The sequence below is a fragment of the Eschscholzia californica genome, unplaced genomic scaffold, assembly GCF_041429995.1.
Source record: "Eschscholzia californica isolate CP2 unplaced genomic scaffold, dmEscCali1.0.p SCAF_3, whole genome shotgun sequence".
NCBI classification, from domain to species: domain Eukaryota; kingdom Viridiplantae; phylum Streptophyta; class Magnoliopsida; order Ranunculales; family Papaveraceae; genus Eschscholzia; species Eschscholzia californica.
Genome location: NW_028238420.1, coordinates 32,690,670 through 32,713,884, shown reverse-complemented (window position 1 = coordinate 32,713,884; position 23,215 = coordinate 32,690,670). Strand labels below are relative to the sequence as shown.

The 23,215-nt window shown below is 36.5% G+C and overlaps 3 protein-coding genes and 2 non-coding genes across 5 annotated transcripts; 2 read left to right on the top strand and 3 right to left on the bottom strand.

Annotated features, from left to right (window-relative positions):
• The first annotated feature begins 1,139 nt into the window (after nucleotides 1-1,139).
• Nucleotides 1,140-6,626, top strand: LOC147549631 (eukaryotic translation initiation factor 2 subunit gamma-like). Its single transcript, XM_086667897.1, has 9 exons — nucleotides 1,140-1,650; nucleotides 1,943-2,079; nucleotides 2,179-2,240; nucleotides 2,812-2,924; nucleotides 3,010-3,112; nucleotides 4,148-4,375; nucleotides 4,516-4,734; nucleotides 5,435-5,695; nucleotides 6,157-6,626. The coding sequence occupies exons 2-9, from the start codon at nucleotides 1,974-1,976 to the stop codon at nucleotides 6,457-6,459; spliced, it is 1,395 nt and encodes a 464-aa protein (XP_086524023.1). The 5' UTR covers nucleotides 1,140-1,650; nucleotides 1,943-1,973; the 3' UTR covers nucleotides 6,460-6,626.
• A 2,378-nt stretch (nucleotides 6,627-9,004) lies between these two features.
• On the bottom strand, nucleotides 9,005-9,161 carry LOC147549630 (U4 spliceosomal RNA). The gene has a single exon (XR_015239016.1). It is a non-coding gene; the product is annotated as a U4 spliceosomal RNA (small nuclear RNA).
• Nucleotides 9,162-10,212: 1,051 nt separating this feature from the next.
• Nucleotides 10,213-10,370, bottom strand: LOC147549629 (U4 spliceosomal RNA). Its single transcript, XR_015239018.1, has one exon. It is a non-coding gene; the product is annotated as a U4 spliceosomal RNA (small nuclear RNA).
• Nucleotides 10,371-14,247: 3,877 nt separating this feature from the next.
• On the top strand, nucleotides 14,248-16,583 carry LOC147549628 (transcription factor ILR3-like). Its single transcript, XM_086666422.1, has 5 exons — nucleotides 14,248-14,567; nucleotides 15,445-15,507; nucleotides 15,632-15,709; nucleotides 15,801-15,963; nucleotides 16,133-16,583. Exons 1-5 carry the CDS (start codon nucleotides 14,428-14,430, stop codon nucleotides 16,391-16,393), a joined length of 705 nt encoding a protein of 234 aa, XP_086522548.1. The 5' UTR covers nucleotides 14,248-14,427; the 3' UTR covers nucleotides 16,394-16,583.
• A 231-nt stretch (nucleotides 16,584-16,814) lies between these two features.
• On the bottom strand, nucleotides 16,815-21,702 carry LOC147549627 (cysteine-rich receptor-like protein kinase 15). The gene is made up of 7 exons (XM_086666419.1): nucleotides 20,518-21,702; nucleotides 19,471-19,602; nucleotides 18,992-19,113; nucleotides 18,689-18,899; nucleotides 18,308-18,545; nucleotides 17,887-18,037; nucleotides 16,815-17,335 (listed from the first exon to the last, which is right to left on the bottom strand). Exons 1-7 carry the CDS (start codon nucleotides 21,320-21,322, stop codon nucleotides 17,000-17,002), a joined length of 1,995 nt encoding a protein of 664 aa, XP_086522545.1. The 5' UTR covers nucleotides 21,323-21,702; the 3' UTR covers nucleotides 16,815-16,999.
• Between the last annotated feature and the right edge of the window lie 1,513 nt (nucleotides 21,703-23,215).

Here is a 23,215-nt window from a genome sequence, read left to right as displayed (position 1 = left end):
GCCTTCTTTGGGGATGTACGTATAGATCACTTTTATGAAATTTCCTTCCAGCTGGTGGACCACTTTTATGAGCTTTTCTGTCTGTCAGGAGACCAAGGAATATTCTTTATTTAGTTTCTGTACAATATTTAGGTTATCACTTTCGATATGTAGATAGTCGATTTTCTTTTTAGCAGACCACTCGAGAGCTTTGATGATAGCCCCACATTCGCATTCTTCTGCATTTTGACCCCGAATATTGAATGCCGCTGCCGCTAAAAATTGTGCTTGGTTGTCGAACATGATACATCCAATTCCTGCTAATTCATTCACTGCTATAAAAGAAGCGTCCACATTAATTTTAACAAAAGGGTTGTCGGTGGTGACCATAAAATAATATTGTCCCTCTGTTGCTTTGACCGATGTTGGTTGATGATATTAGGAGAACATTTAATCCTATCTATGATCAGCATCGGGTGGATGTTAACCGACGAAAAGCATTTATCATACCGAGCTTTCCAGATTTGCCAAAGAATTGTCGCAAACAGGCTTCCTAACTCTTCATCTATATCTCTCCATGAAGTAATCCAATCTTGAAGATTAATGATGTTAACCGAAAGAACATTAAAATGTAACCGAATAGCTATCGCCAAATCACAATGTAAGAGGACATGTATCATCGTTTCTGGTTCTAAACAAAATTCACATGCATAGTTGTTTCTAATATACTTACCAATTTTATCCCTGACCGGTAAACTGTTAGTATAACATTTCCATAAAAATAGTTTGATTTTGGGAGTAACTGACATGTGCCAAATGAAAGTCCATTCCTTAGTATCGTAAGGATATTGCTCAGTCCGCAAATAGTAATACATGGATTTAATTGTGAATTTACCTGATTTGGTTAATGACCATCTGACCGTATCTTCCTGCTGTGCCTGTATATTAATACTCAAAATAGCATTGCATAGTTCATTGTTAAAACATTGAATTAAAATATTCGTATCCCAGTTGTTATTGCTGATAAGCTGAGCCACTACAGACAGATGGCTATTATTAGTATTGCTTAACGGAGGTGGATGGTTTGGTATCCAGTAGTCATGCCAAATATTGATGTTGGTACCCTTGTTAATATCCCAAAAAGTAAGGTTGGATACTTTATCGACATGTTTGGATATGGATTTCCAGAGCCACGAATGATGATTTTTCGCCTCTTTAGGTTTTTGATATTTGTTGAAGTACTTAGCTTTAAGGATAAAGGCCCAAGGGGAGCGAGGATCTTTGATGATACGCCAAATAAGTTTACTCAAAGAAGGCTTGATTATCCAGATTAGGAAAGCGAAAGCCAAGCCCGTCCAATTTTTTGGGGAGAGTTGATGGTGTGAATAGATTTGGGGTTTCCCCAATTTGTGGTGACCTAATTGAAAAATTGAAACATTTACCCTATCTATTTGGTCCACTTAGAGAGAAACAGGTCAATCAATTGAGTTTCTCACTTTCAGGCTTCCAGCTCTTTGCTTGGCGACTCCAGATCACGCATAGAACCAGTAAGCAGCACTAAACCACCCACTAGAAGGCGAAAACTTCCCTTCAGGCCTCAAGCTCAGGCAGCAGCAGTAAAGCTGGTGTTCTTCCGTCTCTCAGGCGCCCTATATAGTTGCCCTAAAAAAGGTGTCTCTCTTTCTTCCCTGATTCATTTGAATTGCATCCTCCATGTTTTAGGTTTTTAGAAACTCTTATTACAGATGGGTATTCTGTAGTTCGTCCTTTTTATTATGATTCACTTTCATTTTGTAGCTTGAAACCTTCTTGTTTTACTTAACGCTTTGATTGATTCATTTGAAACTTCAAACCTGATATTCAACAAAGAAAATATTGAAAATCCCAAAACCCTATTATTTTATCTACTCAATTTGTGGTCATCTTGTCAGTTTAGCCTTGTTTTGATTATATGTGTTTACAGTTGGTAAAAGAAATCAATTGAGACATTCAAGATGGCTAGGAAAGGATTGATGGAGCAGGATTTAACTAAACTCGATGTCACGAAATTGCATCCTCTCTCACCGGAAGTAATTTCTCGCCAAGCAACGATAAATATTGGTAACCCTTGATGCTTTACTTCTTGATGGAGTGAATTGTTTGTTTCTGTCATATGTCATTATAGGGGCTGGGGTTTAATGTGTTTGTGTTAATTATTAGGCACTATTGGTCACGTCGCTCATGGAAAGTCTACTGTTGTTAAAGCAATATCTGGTGTTCAGGTAAACGGTAAACCCTTTTGTTCTATTTAGGAGTGTTTGTTTCGTTTCAGTGAGAATATTCATTGTAGTTTTGTCAATCTTGTTATGAAACTAAAGTCATTGAGTGAGCCAGTTGTTAAGTGAGGAAACCGAACACAGCTAATGCTAAGACGAGGGTTCAATTTTGTTGTGGTTAAGCTGATCTTTAATACTCTTAAACATTTATTTACAAGTTTGTGTTTGTCTAGATTCAAATAACTAAAAGTTTAGAATGTATGCTTCAGGTTGTGAATGACCGACAAATGAAACATTACAATGTACTCATTAATATCTATGGGCAAGCATTAGAAACTTATTTCCATTAGGTCAAAAAGCTTATATTATGATGTCCTTGATACTTGATAGAAATAAACTAATAAAATAGTAGACAGGGTTTCACTAGAGTAGCATTACCTTAGTAGCAACTGTTTGTAGGTTTGAGGTTCTCATTCACTGATTTGTCCAATTCCGCTCATGCATCAATTTGTTTAGTTATTCTACAAGTATCGATTATATAAATATGTAGATATAAATTTTTGGGTTATTTGTACAGACTGTGCGGTTCAAAAATGAGTTGGAGCGTAACATCACCATCAAGCTTGGGTATGCCAATGCTAAAATATACAAATGTGAAGATGAGAAATGCCCTCGGCCTTCTTGCTACAAGTATGATTATTACCACTATCTACTATTTCTATTCTGTATATATTTATCCAGATGTTTCATCATCTTTTCGAAAATTTGCTTGTAGAGCTTATGGCAGTGGAAAAGAAGACAGTCCTCTCTGTGATGTCCCAGGGTTTGAAAGTGCAAGAATGAAGCTATTGAGACATGTCTCTTTTGTGGATTGTCCGGTAAGTTACTTTACCTCAGAAACTCATAATACAAAGGTGAAGTGAATAGATATATCTTCTGATAAGGACCATAATGCTGATATCACTAAGTTGCCTTTCTAAATTGTAACTGTATAAGTTCACGAGTGTTGGTTCTGCGCAAGGAATAAAATGTCGACATATTTCGTTCGAAATGACCGAAACATGTCCTAAATTCACAGCACCGAAACGAAATTTCCACCGAAATCTGACACGAAATTTCGAACAGAGATTTAGGTTTAGGGTTTCGAAAGATTCTAAAATCATAACTCATATAATACCTTAGTCGTTTATCTTCTACCTTTCTGTTAATTTGTTCCATCTTTCTTGACTACTTCTCAAATCTTTTGTTCTTCAAGAGATTCTTCTCTTCTTTAGGTGATCTTTAACTTCAGATTTCGATTTGAGAGAGAGAGAGGAAGAGGGAACAGTCGGTTTCGGCTGAGAAGTCTTAGAAATAGGGATTAAGGGGAAAACAATTTTTACTACAAAACAAGTATGTTATGTTTTATTTTTGGTTAGCCCCCTAACTACTACTACTATTATAGCAGATTGGACCCTAAACTAACTGTTTTAGGTTTACATCTGATAAATAATTCAATGTACCCCCTAAACTAACTGTTTAATTGCAGATAAACACCTAACTTAACTGTTTTAGTACTAATAGAGTTAAATAACTCAATTTATCCCCTAAACTAATTGTTTTATTGCAGATTAGTACCGAACTTAATTGTTTTAGAACTGTTTTATCATTCCGCAAATTTGTTAACTTTCCACACAGACCGAAACGTTTCCACGAAACGTGTCCACTTTTGGACCGATCGAAATTTCATTCCTTGGTTCTGCGATCCTTAAAACCGTGATCGGATAGATAATATGCTCGTGGTAGTCACTTCTATTTTCCTTATTTTTCTAAAATGTACTTCGGCAGATGGAAACACTTTCAATTGTTGTTCATATATGTGGCCTCCGTTCATTTCTAAACAGAGCAGTTACATTCCTTTTCTTTTCTAACAGGGTCACGATATTCTTATGGCTACTATGCTGAATGGAGCAGCAATCATGGACGGGGCACTACTTTTAATAGCTGCAAATGAGAGCTGTCCTCAACCTCAGACTTCTGAGCATCTGGCTGCAGTTGAAATCATGCGCCTCCAACACATAATCATTCTTCAAAATAAAGTTGATCTTATTCAAGAAAATGTAGCTATCAATCAACATGAGTCTATTCAGAAGTTTATTCAGGTCAGTTTTCTTTTTTGATTAATTCAAAGTGCTAAAAATAAAAAGTTCAGGGCAGTTTTCAGATACTACTGTATCATATATTTCACAAACTTGTACCAACACAAGTTCTATGAGTTTCTAAACTTCTTTTTTTTGTGCAGAAAACTGTTGCTGATGGGGCACCAATCGTACCAATATCTGCTCAGTTAAAATACAATATTGATGTGGTTTGTGAATATATAGTGAAAAAGATCCCAATCCCTGAAAGAAACTTCATCTCACCACCAAATATGATTGTAATCCGATCTTTTGATGTCAATAAGCCTGGATCCGAGGTTGATGAAATAAAGGGTGGTGTAGCTGGTGGAAGTATACTCAGAGTATGTTTATCTGTTTTTTATTGAGAATCCTGAAGTTTTTTACCTTGGGTTCACAGTTCATCATTTTCTTTTTAAACTTTGATTGAATTAAATTGAAAAAAAAGCAATTATGTACAAAAAATCACTTCTGACTCAGAACTCAGAAGTGTTTAAAGGCTATAACGTTACATATTCTGAACTGTAGCCTCTAACTTAAAAATAAAACTATTACTGTATAAGTTTTGAACTTTGCCCATGGCTGGATTCTCTACTCCAGTGAAACAGGAGTGCTTTATAGCCATGATAGTCTCCTCAGTGGTTCAGTTTATCACACTAATAAAGCACACTGGTAGATAATCATGGATATCATACTAATAATGCATAAACCGATAAATATCTTGGACACCCAGGTGTTTCATAATTCATGGTTGACATATATGATTACTTCAAAAATATATTTTACATGCGTCTCTTACTTTATTGTACTTATCTGTTTGCCCCAAGAAATTTAGTTCATTTCATTGTTAAAATATCCTACCTGGTATATTTGGTTTCTGAAGACCTCTTTGGGCCCCTCTGGGTAGCCTATCTGGTTCTTCTTAATGGGCTAATCCCCATTCTTCTAGAGATAAATTTTTTTTACCATTTAAGTTCCTCGTAATATCCTCTTTTAATTTTGTAATCACCAATTAATAAGGGTTTACCATTTTGTATGATTCAGGGTGTTTTGAAGGTAAATCAATTCATTGAAGTCCGGCCTGGGATTGTAGTAAAAGATGAAACTGGTAACATTAAGTGTACTCCAATATACTCGAGGATAGTTTCACTATATGCTGAACAAAATGAACTCCAATTTGCTGTACCTGGTGGTCTCATTGGGGTTGGTACCACCATGGACCCCACTTTGACACGTGCTGATAGGCTTGTGGGTCAGGTTCTTGGGGAGGTTGGCTCCCTTCCTGATGTTTTTGTCGAGCTCGAGGTAAGCAGAAATTTATTTAAACAGTTACTCTTAAAGATCATTTGCATTTGAATCGTTGTCTTTTTTGGAGATGACACCCTTCCAGTTTTGGCGATCACTTTACATGCCTCATCTGTACGATCTATTATGCTGCTAGTGCTTACCACTTTTTTCATACTTCCCCGTGCTCTTTTATTGTGTTGTTCTTGTTCTGTATGGTGCTATAATTGTTTGGTTATCATTGAATTTAGTTGGTTAGCTGACAAAGACAGTAGTGATCAATGGACACAGCTTATTCATACCACTTAAGTATATCAATTTGGTACTTCAAAAGTGCAGACCTTTTATCTAGGAGCTGCACCGAAACTCTTACTCTTAAAACCGAAATATCAAGAAGCATAAAATGTTACTGTCTGGAAGTCTCATAGTGGCATGTTAATAGTAGAGAATTTCAAAATGAAACTGTTTTTGTTCTTTTACAGGTGAACTTCTTTCTTCTTCGACGGCTTCTAGGAGTGAGAACAAAGGGTACAGAGAGGCAAGAAAAAGTGTCAAAGCTAGCAAAGGCTGAGATTTTGATGTTGAATATTGGTTCTATGTCAACAGGAGCTCGAGTACTCGCCGTGAAGAATGATCTGGCTAAGCTACAACTCACTTCCCCTGTGTGCACTAGCAAAGGAGAGAAAGTTGCCCTCAGTCGACGAGTTGAGAAACATTGGCGTCTTATTGGGTGGGGACAGATTCAAGCTGGAACTACCCTTGAAGTCCCACCTTGTCCTATCTGAATAAAACTTTAACACGCAGCGAAAGACCAACAAAAGGATACAGAGTAAAAGATGTGAGAAGTGAGATGTCGGGAACAATTTTTGTAAGATGGAGAGTAAAAACAGAGATGGATGGTGTTGATCTTGTTTTGTTTTTCTTCTACGATTTAAATGAATTTTTGGAGTTCCTTGAGAGTTTTTAACATTTTTATTGGCAGTTTTGGTTTGCATTGTGGAGTTTAAGGGATCATGGAGTTTCCAGCATCCAATTCAGAGTGTATCTTTGATAATGGCCAGAGTTTGGGTTCTTTAGGCTAGTTATCTTGGACTTATTGTGCTCATTCCAAGCAAGGGATTTTTTTCTCATCCAAATACACTCTGCTTGAGGAGATCTCTTGATCTTTGAAGCATTTTCTGGCGGAATCAACGATATCGTAGTGAGACCACAAATAAAGTCGATGAACATATAGAGTATTACTACCTTAATTATCTACCAGAAGAGTACGAAGATCATCTTTGTTAGTCCCACATCGGGAGGAGATATAAAAGCCACAACTCTTTTCTCAATGATATGTTTTTGGGCAACCCAACTTTGCCAATCCTATAGGGGTCTGGCCAGTGACCATGGCGCCACCTGTCTCCCATTGTGGCCATTGTTGGGAAACACTTAATTCTCCACTGAACAATCCACTTGAGACCTATCGTGATGATAAACGACCCGTATACATGAATAACCACCTAATAAAAACAAGACTTGACACTTGTCGTAATGATAAAGGTCCAGTATACATGAATAACCACCTAATAAAAAACAAGACTACATTAAATGGGGTTATGAAAGATTAAGAAAAAGTCAGATTAGTCTTTGTTTCATTAGGTTTTACCACTTCTAACTTAACTTGTTAAATTTAAATTTGGTATTAGATTCTACTAGTTCTTGAATGACTTGAAGACTCGTCGTAGTAGACTAGTATTTGTGAGAATAGTTCCACATGGAAGAAGGGGTAACTAGCAACCAAAAATATAATGTATATGTCCTCTCTACTCATTACCAATTTGTTTTAAGTTGGATGACCACAAACTTAGCAGTAGTCATTGACGGATCTTAGACTTACCCTGAGACGGTGCTAAAACATAAGATAAATTTATACTAAAATTGATAAGCCAAACCCTAATTTATAGATAAACGAAGGAGAGAAAAAATTGAAATTGCAAACCAACTTTGACTTGATAACATTTACAAAGTTAAATTGTTGTCAAGATAAAGAACTAAAGAAAAAAATGAAATATGGCAAAAAATTCACTAGTGGTATTGAGCTATGAGATAACTAATCATGAGCATATGTCGGTGGAGATAACGTATCTGAAGTTCCTGAAGACGGAATAATGCAAGGGGTTTAAGTTGCCGAAGGGATAAATTTTTATGGCCTTGTTACAAACGAAACCAAGTGTTCGTGGCGGCTCACTTGTAGTAGGGGATTTCTTTCTTACGATCGATCAACCGGAATTTTTTCCACCACCACCACTTCCACCAGTTTTGACTTTTTGTATTTTGAATGTGCAGGGAGTCCAAGCCACTGATGAATGAACAAAAGAACCAACATTCATCAAGCTCACATATCTTCTCCAGTTATATACTTAAATCTGGTTTGACTCTCTTTAGACTTAGCTCACATATCTTCTCCATGTATACCCTTAAATCGAGTTTGACTCTCTTTGTCCATTTCAAAACTTAGCTCCCTCTGATTATTCGAGCAAATATAAATCTTATATGTTTGCAGGTGTAGTTTACTTAGTTTTCTCAAAGGATGAGGCCTATTTTGGTTGTCGAAACTATCCGTATTAGAGGGCTACCTACCCTGTCTGTGAGATCCACTCATATAATACATTATATGAATTGTCAAAGGATATAATATTGGCAATTTTCGTTCCACCTTACAAGTTGTATTCCTAAACCAATATCTCAATTTTTTTGGTTCTACCTCCTTGGTTGCTTGCTGTTCTTTGATATGGTTTTAAATGCTTTTGTTGCTTGATATCATTGAAGTTCGATTATTCTGTATATGCTTAATTTACATTTTCTTTTTTGAATGAATCAGCCTTGCTTTGGTGCTGGTGGAGATTCAAGGACTTCCATATTTGTGAATATTTCGCCTGACCCATCATCCTCTGTGGCCGAATCCCATTGCTCGCTTAGGTTTGCAGCGAGAGTACGTAAATGCTTGTGAGATAGGCATTCCTTGACAACAAACCAACACGAAACTTTAGACTCTCGTTTGAGTTCTGGCTGAGGAAATTAATGACGATGCAGGTTTCTACCTATTTTTTATTTCGATGATTTATACTTATAAAAGCAAGGGGAGGCATATATGTAACTTTGCCTATTCGATAAGTTTGTAACTTTTTTCCCAACTGTTAATAGCATACCTTGAGTTTTTCATCAAAAAAAATACCTTTAGTTCATAAGTGAAGAATGTGGGACTAAACAAGCCATTATGCAAATCCCATTGTAAATGGGATGCCATGAAATTGATGTAACCAAAATTTTAAAGTTTGACAATTGTAGAGCTTTACCCTTGTTAAAGGGAGCTCTTCCAGAAATTCTCGACGGCTCTAGGCAGAACCCAAAGCCGAGGAGGGGGTTTGGAAATAGTTTTCAACCAGCAATTGACGCGCCTCGGTTATTACCTCACTAGCTGCGTCATTGCCCCAAGCGCAAAGATAAATTTTATTCCTCAATCATAGTCCATTTTTATATCACACATCCTTCACTCTTTTCTCACGCTAACCGATGTGGGACAATATTTTAATTTCCATTTGCTATCGTCTTTTTGAACGGCCAATACTGGAATCCAACACATTAGTAAAGTTATGGCCAGCAAAATTGTGTATCCCACAGGCAATAACCTAAGGGAAGTCCTAAAAGCATCCAAGTTAGACTTGGCAAAAGTCAATAGCATCTATTTTCAATTTTTAGGGTTGATGGACATTGGTCATTTGGTTGGTAGTTGTGAAAAAATGTAATTATTTTTCGTAAGATAACTTTAATTAGCATTATCCATAGGACAAAATATAGTTAATTTTTCAGAATTGTTAGGAAACAGATTTAAACAACTGAAAGTTTAATCATATTCTCAAAGTAAGCCGTTCTTAAGTTAATAGTGTAAATTATGTTTTTTAGTCTTTCATTTTATTTATGTTGTTATTTGAACATAAACCATTTTTTAGATAAGTAGCAAAATCTTTTGGTGTTTCCTCACCAATGGTTGAGATTTACAAAATTCAAACACACAGGTTTTTATTGTTACCAACTGACTAACAACAAAGAAAAATATCTTTCTAATTTGTAACCGGCTTAACAAAATCACCGGTGTTGGAGGCATAAACTATACTTTTGAAACAAACAATTTTAATTTCAGACACAAGTTGACTAAATAAATTTTTAATGTTTAAGATGTTAATCATAAACAAGGTAAATTTTGTTAAAAAATGGTATTAACACTTCAATGCAAATGTTCAACTAAATCCGTGTTTGTAAGTATCAGAAGTTAAAATAACGCTGACAAACCTAATCAACATTTAAAAACGACCATTATAACCAAAATAATGAGTGTAGTTCATTTATAATGATGATCTATCCCCTTGGTGGTTCATAATACAGTCCTACCAAAAAGGCTTTTGGCCCTATATTTTTTTAACTAATGAAATTCCATGCCATGGAAAGCCTCGTACAACCCACGTGTGACAAGCAAAATATAGAATTAAGAATTGTAGGACTTTACCCTTTGTTAGAGGGAGCCCTTCCAGAAATTCTCGACGGCTCTGGGCAGAACCCAAAGCCGAGGAGGGGGTTTGGAAATAGTTTTCAACCAGCAATTGACGCGCCTCGGTTATTACCTCACTAGCTGCGTCATTGCCCCAAGCGCAAAGATAAATTCTAATCATCCATCATAGTCCATTTTTATTTACTCACTTTTTGTTACATTCTTAACATTAACCAATGTGGGACAATCACGAAATCATATATAGCCAACAAAATGGAAGCCACTGCCTTGTATCTCTCCTATCTTTATATTTTAGCATCTTATCTTTAACAGTGAGGATCTCCATTGATCGAGGTTCTAAAAAAATCAAAGATTTCCTAAGTAGCCTTCGCATTTATGGATGAATTTTATGAACTCGGTAAAGTTAGAATTGAAGTAAAAGTCCTTTCAATTTACGTGAAAAAACTTGGATGTTCTAAAATAATTTTATTCCCATGTGAAGGAAACCCCATTTTTTCTCATGGAAAGTGTAAATGTTTGGGTCTGGTAAGGTTTGAGAAATCAAACTCTAGTCTTCTACATAAACTCAAAGTTTGGGGAGAGGGGAAAACTGAGCGAGGAAAAAATATGAGTAAATGGCCTAAAAATATCAGCATAAACATCAATTACCCTCTTAACGGATGTTAAGTTTGCAGTCATCCAACAGAAAACCAATTGGCTATCAGTAGAGAGGACCTAGACATTATATTCTTGGTTGCTAGATACTTATTCTCTCATGTGGGACTATTCTCACATCTATGAATGTTATGAATTTAAAGTTTAAAGATATCCTTGTGAAATCTTGATGACCCCATCTAACAATACCTTATCAAAACAAAAATATAAACAAATAAAAACTAACATAATATGTTATATATAACATTCTTTTTTATGACATGAAATACAAGAGTCATTACAATGCATTGTTACATTATGAAGAGATACAAAGATATAGCAAGATTCACATATGCAATAAACACTATTACAACTTGATATTTAAGACATCGCGAAAGATCATATATCAACTCTTAAGAGTCATTATAAGAGCATTTCCAATGCAACACTCAATCTTAAAAACTTTGAGTGTCACATATGATTTTTAGAGTTATTTCTTAAAAACTCTCTCAAATGCAACACTCTATTTTAATCTCTAAGATAACGTGTCGAGGGGGAAAAATAGATATCTCAAGAAGACACTTTATTTCTAGAATGTCTTCTGTATTTTATAAATAACTAATTATTTATTTACAAAAATAACCATGCTACATAAGTAAATAAGATAAGTTTAGAATTTTGAATTGGAAAAAGATTTTGAAGATATCTATTTTCGCCACCTAAGAGTGAGAATCTCAATTGAAACTTGACATATAAGATACATAAAGATTTTTTTTGAGTTTTGCACTGGAGATGCTCTAAGGGGCGTAAAACTCATCGTTTTATTTATACCCTAGTTCAATAAATCATAGACCACAACCTCCTAGTTGCAGATTGGGTGTCCAACCACTACACCAAGACGTGGTGGACTAAATATAACATTTTTGATACCTTTGCAACATCATCTCCATTAAGAGAAGTCTTTAAATTTTTATCTTGCAAATTGTGTCATGCACGAGAAGATTTGAAAACGACTACTAATTTTTTTTATGTAGTTCACTATTGCTTCTTCGATTATGAGCATAATCGAGTAGTTTTTACCTAATTCTATCGCTATGCCTGCTTTCTTCTTTCAATAAGAATCTTTTTCTTCATCAATTAGCGGCCACTTGGTTACTTGATTGTATTTCTTATTAGTTAAACCCTAACAGAAGAGACTGAAAAAAATTAAGTTGTGGTTTGTCGTTTATTAAATTTTGTATTAGAGAAAACATTATAAAACACAAGTTAAAGGGTTGAGCAATGGCACCACTTTAATCGTCATAAGCATATGAATGTGCGCTCTCAACCAATTTCTTATGGTCAGCCAAATCCTTGTTTACTGCAACTTTTCTCATCCAATACCTCATCTTAAATTTGTTAATCCCATTAATACTTTTTGTCCTATATGTCATTCTAGCAATGAAACTCTGAATCATTCAATGTCAGAATGTGTTGTTTGCACTTAGATTTCTTTATAATACTTTGGGAGAGTGCTTTGTAAAAGGTTGGATGATGAAGGTCAACAAACTAGAAACAGACGTGCAAAATAGTAGTTTAGTTTGGTTTCATCTCAAAAAGATCAATGTTTTGAGAAAATAAGAAAAAATTTCGGAGAATAAAATATCAAAGAGTGGAAAACTAAAAATGTTCCCCCATACACACCCTCAATTTTAAGTCGGCGGTATAATCGGCGGCGAAACTTGCCGGAATCTCATCTTTCTACTCTATGTCTTCTCTATCTCCGACCAAAGGGGCCCCGGAGCTTGTCTGGTTTTCAAATCAGACGTGAATCTGGTTCGAAATCGGACGGGAACGAGACCTGATGTCGGCTCCGGCTAGGGGCTCCTCTCCTTCACTGGAGATAGAGAAAAAGAAAAAAAAAGAAAAAAAAGGAGGAAAAAAGAGGAAGATGAGAGAAGTAAAGTGTCACCGGAGATGGTGGAGTTTTTGCCGGAATTCGTGCGGGAGGTCGCTGGAGTTGATGGTGATAGTGGGAAAAGAAGAAGAGGGAAGAAGCTGAAAAATATAAGGTTTGGGTGTTTGGAGGAAATAAAAAGTCCAAAACTACTTTTGTTTCTACCTAAAATTTTGCATCCCGAAAAATTTGTTTATTTCGCCGTTACACCGACCCTCAAAAATTATTATCCTAGTAATGGTACTCGAGAGATGTCTAGGGAAATTTTAAAAGCCCATCACATTTCTTTTCTTCTTCAAAAGGAGGCGGGCAAGGTAATGATTGTAAGACAAAGCAATAATAAAAGAAAAATATGAGAACTTTCAGAACATTTTTTGTCCTTCAATTGGTCGCGCAAAAGTATCATTTAGTTTAAACATATAGAATCACACTTGTGTTAAAAGTCATAGTAAAATTAGGCCGCGACTTTGGGGCACAAAAAATAATCTCTGAGAATAAATTCTCTAGGGAATTCATGTTTTTCTGTACATTCTCGAAAAAAATTTATTTTTTAACCCAAAATTTAACTTAATCAAACATTGCCCCCTAATCTTCATCTTCATCTTCTCTATCACCATCACCACCACAACTACCCACTACCACCATTTTGACTACCATTGCCTCCTCTTCTCTCTCTTTTCTTCTCCTCTCTCACTTACTGTTACCCTCTCTTTCGGCCTCTCCCTTTCTTCTCACTATCTCTCTCTTATCTATGTCTTTCGATCTCCCAATGTTTCTCTCTCAATCTTTCGTTGTTTCTTGATCGATCTCTCATTATTTTTCTCTCTCTCACACACAGACACTGTTCCAGCGAAGGAAACAATTCTCTTCGCTAGGACAGACTTCGAGGAGGGCTTTTGGCAAAACCCTTCGAGTATTTCGTGGACACAAAACGTTTTGTGACCCTGATCACTTCATGGCTACAAAACGTTTCGTGGCCACAAAACTTTTCGTGGCCACGAACTCTGTGATCTCCACAGAGAGATTTATACACACTGCAAGAGAGAGGGCGAGATAGAGGCTGCGAGAAAGAAAGATAAAGACCGCGAAAAAATTAATCTACAGAGATATGTCTACAATGAGAGAGATGGGAGTGATCTACAAGGAAAGAGAGAGAGATCTAGAGTGAGAACGACAAAGAGATATTTAGTGAGAGTGAACGAGATGGAGAGAGAGAGAGAGGATGAAAGAGAGAAGATGAAGATTAGGGGACAATGTTTGATGAAGTCAATTTTTGGATTAAAAGAAGAATATGTCCTCTAAATTAATTTTTGTTGACTAATTCTTTATCTCTGGAGAATTTTCTTTATTCTCCAAAGCAACAAATTTTTTTTATTTTCCCCAAACACGGATCGAAAAAAAGGGGAGTGGCGGGGTTTGTGACTAAAAAGGCCTGGGCTGGGCTATGACAGTTGTAGTACGGGCCGCTCGGCATAGCCCGGCCCTTACACCACTCAATTTAACTGTCGTCTCTAAATTGGAAAGTCCCACACTCCGCAGCTTCGCATTTGTTTTTCAATTCACCTTCCCCTTTCACCTAATTCGCACTTTGATCGGGAAGAATCCCTCCGATCATATAATCTACCGGAAAAAAAAATGGTTTCTCCCGAGAACCCTAATTGGCTTCTCGATTACCCCTTGAACGATGATATATCTGTCCCTGGCGGAGACTTCCCGGCGCCGGTCACCGGATTTAACTGGCCCTCTCAGCCCTTGAACGTCTCTACTAGTTTAAGGTGAGATTAGCTTTAGTTCTTTGTATTGCTTTTGGGAAGTTTTTTTTGTCTGTTCTATGTTATTCATAATTTAATCATCTCAAAAAGCAAAATTTGCCAATTTTTCTCTGTTTTGGGGATTTGGAGGGAAATTTCTAACTGTTTTAATGTATCAATTTTGTTTTTGAGAGCTTGGTCGTGTACTTTGTTAGGGTTTATAAATGCATTTTTATCTGGATGTGTTTATTTTGGTAGTCAAGTTCTTTACCAATTAAGGGTAAAGGGTGTAGATGTTGCAAAAACTCATGTCACTAGAAAATAGGGTTTTGACCTTCTGTAGTTGTTTGGGTGGGCGAGTGTGTGCATCTAGCAGCTTAAAAGTTAGGCTATTTACAGGGAGATAAAAATGGAGGCCAATTTTAGTAATTCTAATTGATGTTGTTCTTTATTGATGATTTGAATGGGAGAAACCTAGTTCAAGCTTCTTTCTTGCACTTTTGATTGATCTTGACGAAGGAGTCCGACATCATAAAAGTTCTTGAAAACGGAAAAGTTGTAAGAGGATTGATGTTTGATGGGGGTTCATTGGTGGGATTGTTTTAAAGAGATTTAGTTTCGGTAGTGTTGATTATTTATTGCTCGGCGAGATTCACCGTCAAGCTCTTGTAGTAGAAGTCTACGATGTAATCATTTCCTTAAGTTTTAACGGGTTTCGTGTCCTCTCTTGTTAGTATAATCGTATTATCGATCTATAAGTGAAAACATTACTTTTTTGTTTAATAAAATATGCCTATTAGAGTTCGCCTTTCCTAATTGTTCCTGGCAATGGTGGATGATAAGCTTCTCTTTTGCTGTAATATTGAATTTCCTTGAACTGATGCTTGAGCTATCTGTTCAGTATGGAAGTTGATTTCTGCTTTGAGGATTCAGTTGGAAACAAAGAAACAGGCTCCCGAAAAAGGTATTTATTCTCCTTATCGATACAGGATTTGATCAATATATGTTTATTCGCAAATTTCAAATTCCTCATTAGATTTGTCATTTGAGATTGTGATTAATGGTTTTCTGTGGGGTTTCTGTAACAGAGGGAGGTCTGAGACATGTGATGCGTCCGGATCTAAAGCGTGTAGGGAGAAAATGAGGAGGGATAGACTGAATGACAAGTACTCTCTCTCTCTCTCAATATATATATATATATATATGTATATATCTTCTTATCTCCCTTCCCCGCACTAACTTTTGAATAATCACTAGGTTTCTGGAATTGGGTTCCATCCTCAATCCTGGAAGGCCACCTAAAATGGATAAGGTTGCTATACTAAGTGATGCTGTACGTGCACTTACTCTGTTAAAAAGCGAAGCCCAAAAGTTGAAGAATACAAATGAAAGTCTCCAGAACAAGATTAAAGAGTTGAAGGTATTTCATTTTCTTGTACCTTCTCTCCAATCTATTTAGTATCACTCAGTGATCCAAGTTCAATAACATGTTTAGAGTCACTATTATTACGAATTTGAGTGGATAGAAGTGGTATCAGCAAGAAATTTTAGTTCTTTTTTTGGTCGATAATGAATAATTGAATATCCAGGTTGAGAAGAATGAACTTCGTGACGAAAAGCAGAGGTTGAAGCTAGAGAAAGAAAATCTAGAGAAACAAATTAGAGCTTCAAATGTTCAACCAAGTTTCTTACCTCACCCTGCTGCAGCTGCTTTCACTTCACAAGCCCGATCAGCAGGCGACAAGCTAATGCCATTTGTGGGTTACCCTGGTGTGGCAATGTGGCAGTTCATGCCACCTGCTGCACTTGATACTTCCCAGGATCATGTTCTTCGTCCCCCAGTTGCCTAAGGAGGCTCAGTTTATCCATTATGGTTTCGTTGTTGACTATGCTATTGAACACATAACTCAATTAGCTGTTCCGACCTGTAAGCTCACGGACATCGGCTAATTTGTAAATGGATTAGAAATAAATGTATCAAATTCGACTTGGTTCCTGTATACTTTTGGTTAGTAATTTTATTGTCTTTCATTGCTAAAATTGCTGAAATAATTAACAGAGGTCTGAAACCTTAAAAATTATACTATCTCTGAAAGGCTTTATGGTTGAACCATGCTTTCACAAGTCTTACAATTAGGGGTTTTCCTTCGCCTCGACATAACCAGTAGGACAAATAAATATGAAACTGTTCGAAGTCTTTGCGAAAGTTCTCCGGATCAGAACTGAATAACTGGAATAAGATAGACAACCCACACTAAGATTCACACGCCCTTGAAAATGAAAAAAAATTGAATCATAGTACAGGTTTTACTCTCACATTTGTTTATGTTCACACATTATCCCCAATCTATCATAAAAAAAGTGGCAATTAAATGGTAGCTTTGCTGAAGTTTAGATCACTAGGTTGAATGTAAGAGCTTAAAGATAACCATATATGATAAAATACTAACTTCTGTTTATCTTGGTTCCAACTCAGTAATTGACACCTCATTTATGGTACTTGTAGATTTGTCCGTTTCGGTTGAGTGTGGCGATTTAAGTTTCACTTTACGCAGGTTTGATTGTGTTGTACTACCAGAAAAAAATGCTGGTTCTGTAGGTACTGGGAGAGTGATAGAGTAGCTGCTGAGCATGAAAACAACTCTATCCATGTTAGGTCTATCGGCAGCGTCATCTTGAACACATAAAAGACCTATGTGGATGCAATTTGTAACTTCATTTCGCGAAAAACGATCACTGATTGTTGGATCTATCAAGTCCAATGGTGTACCACTTTTCCAACTTCTCCATGCCTGCAATTAATCAAAGAATTCTCAATCTAAACATTCAAGTTAGGACCTTAGAGTCAATTAGCTTACATAAGTCCAAATATTTGTAGACCAGTCACTGGACCACTAGCGCGGAAAGTAGTCTAGCCGGGGCTAGATTACAAACAGTTTTATTTGGAGGGGATTAGTTTCAACTTCAATTTCTCTCGAGTTAATCTTATCCCTGGTACACCCAACATCTGGAATAGCCTTTATAAAGTAGTCACCCTAATAGAAAGTGAAAATCGGCAAAACCTCTTAGGCAAAATTTTCTATCGTAAAAAAGGATCCATCACTTTTCTTTAAGATTCAGCTTCATATATGCTATGCACGATTTCACACATTGTGTAAGGTTTGCACATAGTTTACACAGGTTTGCATAGGGTGGGAAAGCCTAGGAAAAATAGTGATATGTCTTTATTGCCAAGTGCTTTCCTTCTTGATCACTTGATGTTGTAGTGCTATGGTTTTCCTCCTTAATTACTGGAAGGCAAACTAAATGGAAAAATAGCATTGAGAAGTATATTCTAACTTACATGGCTTAGAAGGTCCTTCGTGCCGTCTGAGTTAGAGGAGGAATTGTTTCTACAACCGCTTACTATCTCGAGCAACAATATACCAAAACTATAGACATCCGATTTCACTGAAAACTGTCCGTGCATTGCATACTCCGGAGCCATATATCCGCTGCACAAACAAATATTTCTAAATTATTACCAACATAAGGAATAAGAAGGATTTAATGCTATTTAGCTGATAATTGATATACGTAGTCGATACATCCTCGTTATATCAGTTGTTCACTTGCATATATGCAAAATATCCATTATACATTATCAATCAACAATATTTCGTAGCAGATATTTATCATTCATTTTCCTAGGTGTGTCAGTTTCTTTGCCTGAGATTAGATTAATAGAGACGAAAGGTAAGAGTACTTCTCTACTCTATACTTACTATGTCCCAACGACTCTACTTGTGTTTCCTTGAGTTTGATCCATTGTAAAAAGCTTTGCCATGCCAAAATCTGATATTTTGGGATTCATATCTTCGTCTAATAAAACATTATTAGGTTTGAGATCCCGATGAATAATCTTTACTCGAGAATCTTCGTGAAGATAGAGTAGCCCTCGAGCAATCCCTTCAATAATTTTGAAACGTTTTTCCCAGCTCAATTGGGCACGTTTAACTGGATCTGCAAATTCATCCGCATACAACAAGAAGAATCAGCTATGAGAAACTAATATATGCGCATGTATAATGAATTTCGAGCCGTTGTGCCCTGAAAACGCAGATGAGTTGTCCAATGAGGATAAGAGAGGAGAATAGAAAACGAACCAAAAATAAAGTGATCAAGGCTCTTGTTTGGCAGATACTGGTAGACGAGTAGCTTCTCTTCATCTTTATAGCAGAAACCGAGGAGCCTAACGAGGTTTCTGTGTTGAAGCTTGGCTAATAGTAGAACCTCATTCTTAAATTCCTGCAAACCTTGCCCAGAGTTCATAGATAGCCTTTTCACTGCTATTTCTTCTCCATTTGGTAGCTTACCCTGAGGATACACCAAAAGTTTGTATGAGACTCAAAACTTTCATTAGTCTAATAAATTACACTTTTTCGGTAATGACTACACATTTTTATTACCTTGTAAACAATGCCAAATCCTCCTTCTCCAATATTATTACCATCAGAAAAGTTATCTGTGGCAGCTCTTATTGTAGAAAAGTCAAACTGCAGTGATTCTGCAGTTTCAACCTCACCTACATCTTTACAGCAACAGAGTAGAAATTTGAATCAAATGAACCCCAAAATATGAACAAATGCATGGAAAGATATACAAAGAATGATGTGGACCTACACGAAAATTATTTGGAATAGAAAATATCACTAAGGTCGGAAGAGACGAGAAGTAGTTTAGCACCTTAAGAAGGCGTTTGTCATGAAATCTCCAAAAAGAAAGCAGATTGTTTTTTTCTTTTGGATCTTTCCGTACTACACTAAAAACCCGAGGAATTTTTCTTTTTGTCGCTCACATGTTGTATTATGACAATAAAAATTATAAGCAATATCTACTGCAGAATTTCATGTAAAGAAGATAACACACATAAATATTGGATACTCACTTGTATTTTTTCCCTTTCCCTTCTTCTTTCGTGTGTAGATACAAAACACGATTGCGGAGAGAAGAACAAGTGCTACAACTGAAGCAACCACGGCCCCTATAATAACACTCTTGTTTGACTTACCCGCTTTCTCTGCATAATGACATTTTGTCGTAAGCTAAGTAAACAAAGAAATGGGTTACTGAATTTTCACTATACGTTTCGCAAATATTACCGAAACAAAACTTTGCTCGATGATACTGAGGATAATCCCACATTGGGTGTGAAAGGGGACAGCCTAAGACCACTCAACGGGTAAAACATATAACTGGGATAAGCTAGTTTACCGTTCTAGATATTTCTCGAGAAATAGTGAAATACGATCATAAGATTAACTTTAGATGTTATTATGAATATCTAACATATTCATATTCTAACGTGAAGTAACATCACTGATGGTATTGAGCTAGTAAATGGTAAAGCAATTTTTCGGGGCTAAACTATTCGAGTAATTACGAAGTGTTATGACGAAGAACAAACAACCAAGAAAAGAAATAAAGAAAGTAAACAAATAAACAATCACATAGAACACAAGAGATTTACGTGGTTCGGTTCATTAGACCTACTCCGCGGCGAACAATGGCACGATGATAACCACTATTAATGAAGGACAAGTTACAACGATATCTCTAGAGTTTCAGTTTCTATAGCTTACTGGAAACCCTAATCCCGCTGCCTCAGCGCCTATCTTTCTAATTCCGAAAGATACATAGATATACCCACTATAAATAGAAGCATTGCCTTCGGCAGGCAGCGAAGATCAGCCCTGCTTCGGCCGCCCTGAGATAAGCCCCCGGTCTATTTGGACAAACATAAGCAAGCGGGCCGGGCCAATTTTTTCGTGCTTCACATGTCACAAACACAGTTGTATATCGACCCATATTCAAGACACTTAACACCAAGATCAACTAGAATTGAAGTTAGATGAATACTGAATTCACTTAAAACTTTCTACCTAATATTATAATCAAGAATCAGAACAAGAGAAAGAGTATAGGGAATGCTTACCACCAGTTGTAGTTGCATTTGTTGATGAAGGAGGAGATAAAGAAGAACCAGGTGAAGGAGTTGGTGAAGTAATTGCCAACTCATAGAATGGGTAAAGCTCATACCTAATATTACAATTAGGTCTAAGAACTCTACCACCTGGTCTACCAAAACAACAAGTTGGAAGTTGACTAACAGCACCAGTTAAACATCTATTACAATCACTTCCAGATATATCTGGTGTACACTGAACTAACCCATATAATTTCTTAAATGATGTATAATTCAATTCCCCAGTTGCAAATTTTGAATCAGAACTAGCTTTTGGTAAAAGGGTACTCATCAATTGTTGAATTAACCTAAAAAATGGTTCTGGGTTTTCAATACTTCCTGTATTAAGCAAAGATATCTCTGGGTCAGCTTGCAAAACTGAGAAGATAGATGAATTTGAGTATCTTAACATACAATCATCATACCAAGAAATGTATTCTTTATTTCCTGGACAACGTTTTGAGATATCCCCAATTGCAGTTTCAGCACAAGTTTTACAAGCTTCAATTTTAAGATCTCCTTTACAGAGCATGATTGCAAAAACCCTATCTGGGTTTTGACCTATACTATTGGTATAGAATTTTTTTGTTGTTGTGATATTGGACAATAGAGAAGAAAGGGTAAGATTTAGGTTTCTTTGAAATGGACTTTTACTAGTATAATTTGCTCCTTGACAGAAATCATAAGCATAGTTTGGTTGAGCTGAGACTTTACTCAAGTGTATGAGAATTGAAACAAATAGAAAGAAGAAAGATTTGAATTGAATAAAACCCATTTCTAGTTTTGGAAGTTATTTTGCTAAGCTTTATTTTTGTAGGTTTTTGAGATGATGAAATTGGTTGGAGTTGTTTGTAGATTGGTTTTTAAAAGACATGAACTAGTTTCAGAAGAATTATTGAAGTCAAAGTTCATCAGCTATTTTTTTTTTAGGATTTTTGATTTGTCAACTTGGACCAAGTGGTCAAAATGGGAAAGTAAATGCCAAACACTCGATGAAGTTGGAGCTCCCATCCGGTCAAGACGCCACTGTCACGAAATTTATCAGGGATTTTGCTCAACTGCCCCCATTCAAGGGGCACTTTGCAAAATTGTTCTTAGCAAAAATGCTCTCTTTTAGAGTTATCTAATTTTTGCTTATTTTTTCTGGTTTAGTATAAACGGAAACCTAGAAATTCTAGATTTTTATTATTTTCACCCAAAATTCAGTTGAACCTTTTTTTCTTCTTTTTCTATCTTTTGCCAAAATCACCGGTCTGTCTCTCTCAATCTATCCAACCACCTATTACACGCGAATCCTATCCTCCTACTAAAAACGGGTTACTTAAGATTTGTATCACGCGGTTTTTAGTTTACCAAAGCTAGGGTTTTGTAACAACTGATTGCACAAATGTTCTTAATTGTGTGTTTGATCTTGAAATAAACATACAATGTTTGACGAGATTACCTTAGATTTTAATGATCTTAATTGAACTTATTTGGTGCATAGTCAAAATCGGTTGATCCAGGTCGAACATATCAATACTAGGGTTTTTAGTTTACTACAATGAGGCAAACCTTCTTTGGTGGCTATTGTACGTAGAAATTGTTAACGCGAGGCATAAGGGGCATGCTGATATGACGTTATCCTTATTTTCGTCGAATTTGTCACTTGGATTTTGTTTAGAGTTCCAAACTCAATGTGTCAGTTAAAAGCATTGACATTCCGAAGTGCTAAGTCAAATATCTGCCAACTTTGACTAGTTAAGAAGTCAACGGAGTGAATCGATCGAGCAACATGTGCCAAGCCCCTCATTTACACAAGTGAGTTCAATTGAGTCATCAGGGGGTGGACCTAAAAGAATTCCACCACCTGAGCACAACTCTAAGTAAAGAGATTGTTGAAAACTCAGCACGAGTCTCTTATGTACTTTGAGTCCTTCTCAAGCTAAGAGGAAAGTTAGGATGTGGGTCTAAGTCAGCCCTGCCACCAAAGTCCTACTTTGATCAGAGAGACAATGTATAACATGTTTCCTAAATGAGGGATTGACTCCAAACCTGAGAATTCAACTAATTTCTAAACTTGCACATTGAACTGACATGAGCGCTAGAGTGTCTTTTCAGGTACCCCATACACACACCTCCATCTGAAGTCACTGTTACAACAGGAAGAAATCAAACCGAAGCTTACAAGGTTAATTTCATAAGGATACACGGGATACCACTTTCCGACATCATCACTTTGCCACTAGCAGAAGGGGGTTATCAATTAAGCTAACCTGAACATTCGTCATCACGAAGCCAACAATTCCTGAATAATCGATCACTAGAATTCATCATCACTATGCTCCACGATAGAGATTTAGCAGAAGAAGTAACTCACTTTAGAGAAGAAAATAAACGAGATGCAAATCCTTTGTCCGCGGTGCAAACAACTCCTCTAACCATATAAGAGGAGTACCATGGCTCATCATAAGAGAAAATCTTCATGTCCCAAAAAAATCAAAGGCTTCCTCATTTGCGAATATTCTTGTTGATCTGAATACACATGAGCAAGACAAAACTCACAGAGAGATGAAGTTGAAAAAACTCTGCCATGCCAACCCTGACATGCGAGGTCGACACGAGTTTCTAGACACCTTGAGCTCTGTCATGACTTAAAAGCTAGCAAAATGGTGGACAAGAGTCGACT

Excerpts from the sequence above, each read along its gene's own strand:
- LOC147549627 (XM_086666419.1), bottom strand. The coding sequence starts at position 21,322 with ATGGGTTTTATTCAATTCAAATCTTTCTTCTTTCTATTTGTTTCAATT. Across the intron at positions 19,603-20,517 it reads AAATGCAACTACAACTGGTG|AGAAAGCGGGTAAGTCAAAC; the intron begins GTAAGCATTCCC and ends GTCATTATGCAG. Across the intron at positions 18,038-18,307 it reads AGTAGAGTCGTTGGGACATA|CGGATATATGGCTCCGGAGT; the intron begins GTAAGTATAGAG and ends TTGTTTGTGCAG.
- LOC147549631 (XM_086667897.1), top strand. The coding sequence starts at position 1,974 with ATGGCTAGGAAAGGATTGATGGAGCAGGATTTAACTAAACTCGATGTC. Across the intron at positions 2,241-2,811 it reads AAGCAATATCTGGTGTTCAG|ACTGTGCGGTTCAAAAATGA; the intron begins GTAAACGGTAAA and ends TTATTTGTACAG. Across the intron at positions 2,925-3,009 it reads CCTCGGCCTTCTTGCTACAA|AGCTTATGGCAGTGGAAAAG; the intron begins GTATGATTATTA and ends ATTTGCTTGTAG.
- LOC147549628 (XM_086666422.1), top strand. The coding sequence starts at position 14,428 with ATGGTTTCTCCCGAGAACCCTAATTGGCTTCTCGATTACCCCTTGAAC. Across the intron at positions 15,710-15,800 it reads AGGGATAGACTGAATGACAA|GTTTCTGGAATTGGGTTCCA; the intron begins GTACTCTCTCTC and ends AATAATCACTAG. Across the intron at positions 15,964-16,132 it reads ACAAGATTAAAGAGTTGAAG|GTTGAGAAGAATGAACTTCG; the intron begins GTATTTCATTTT and ends TTGAATATCCAG.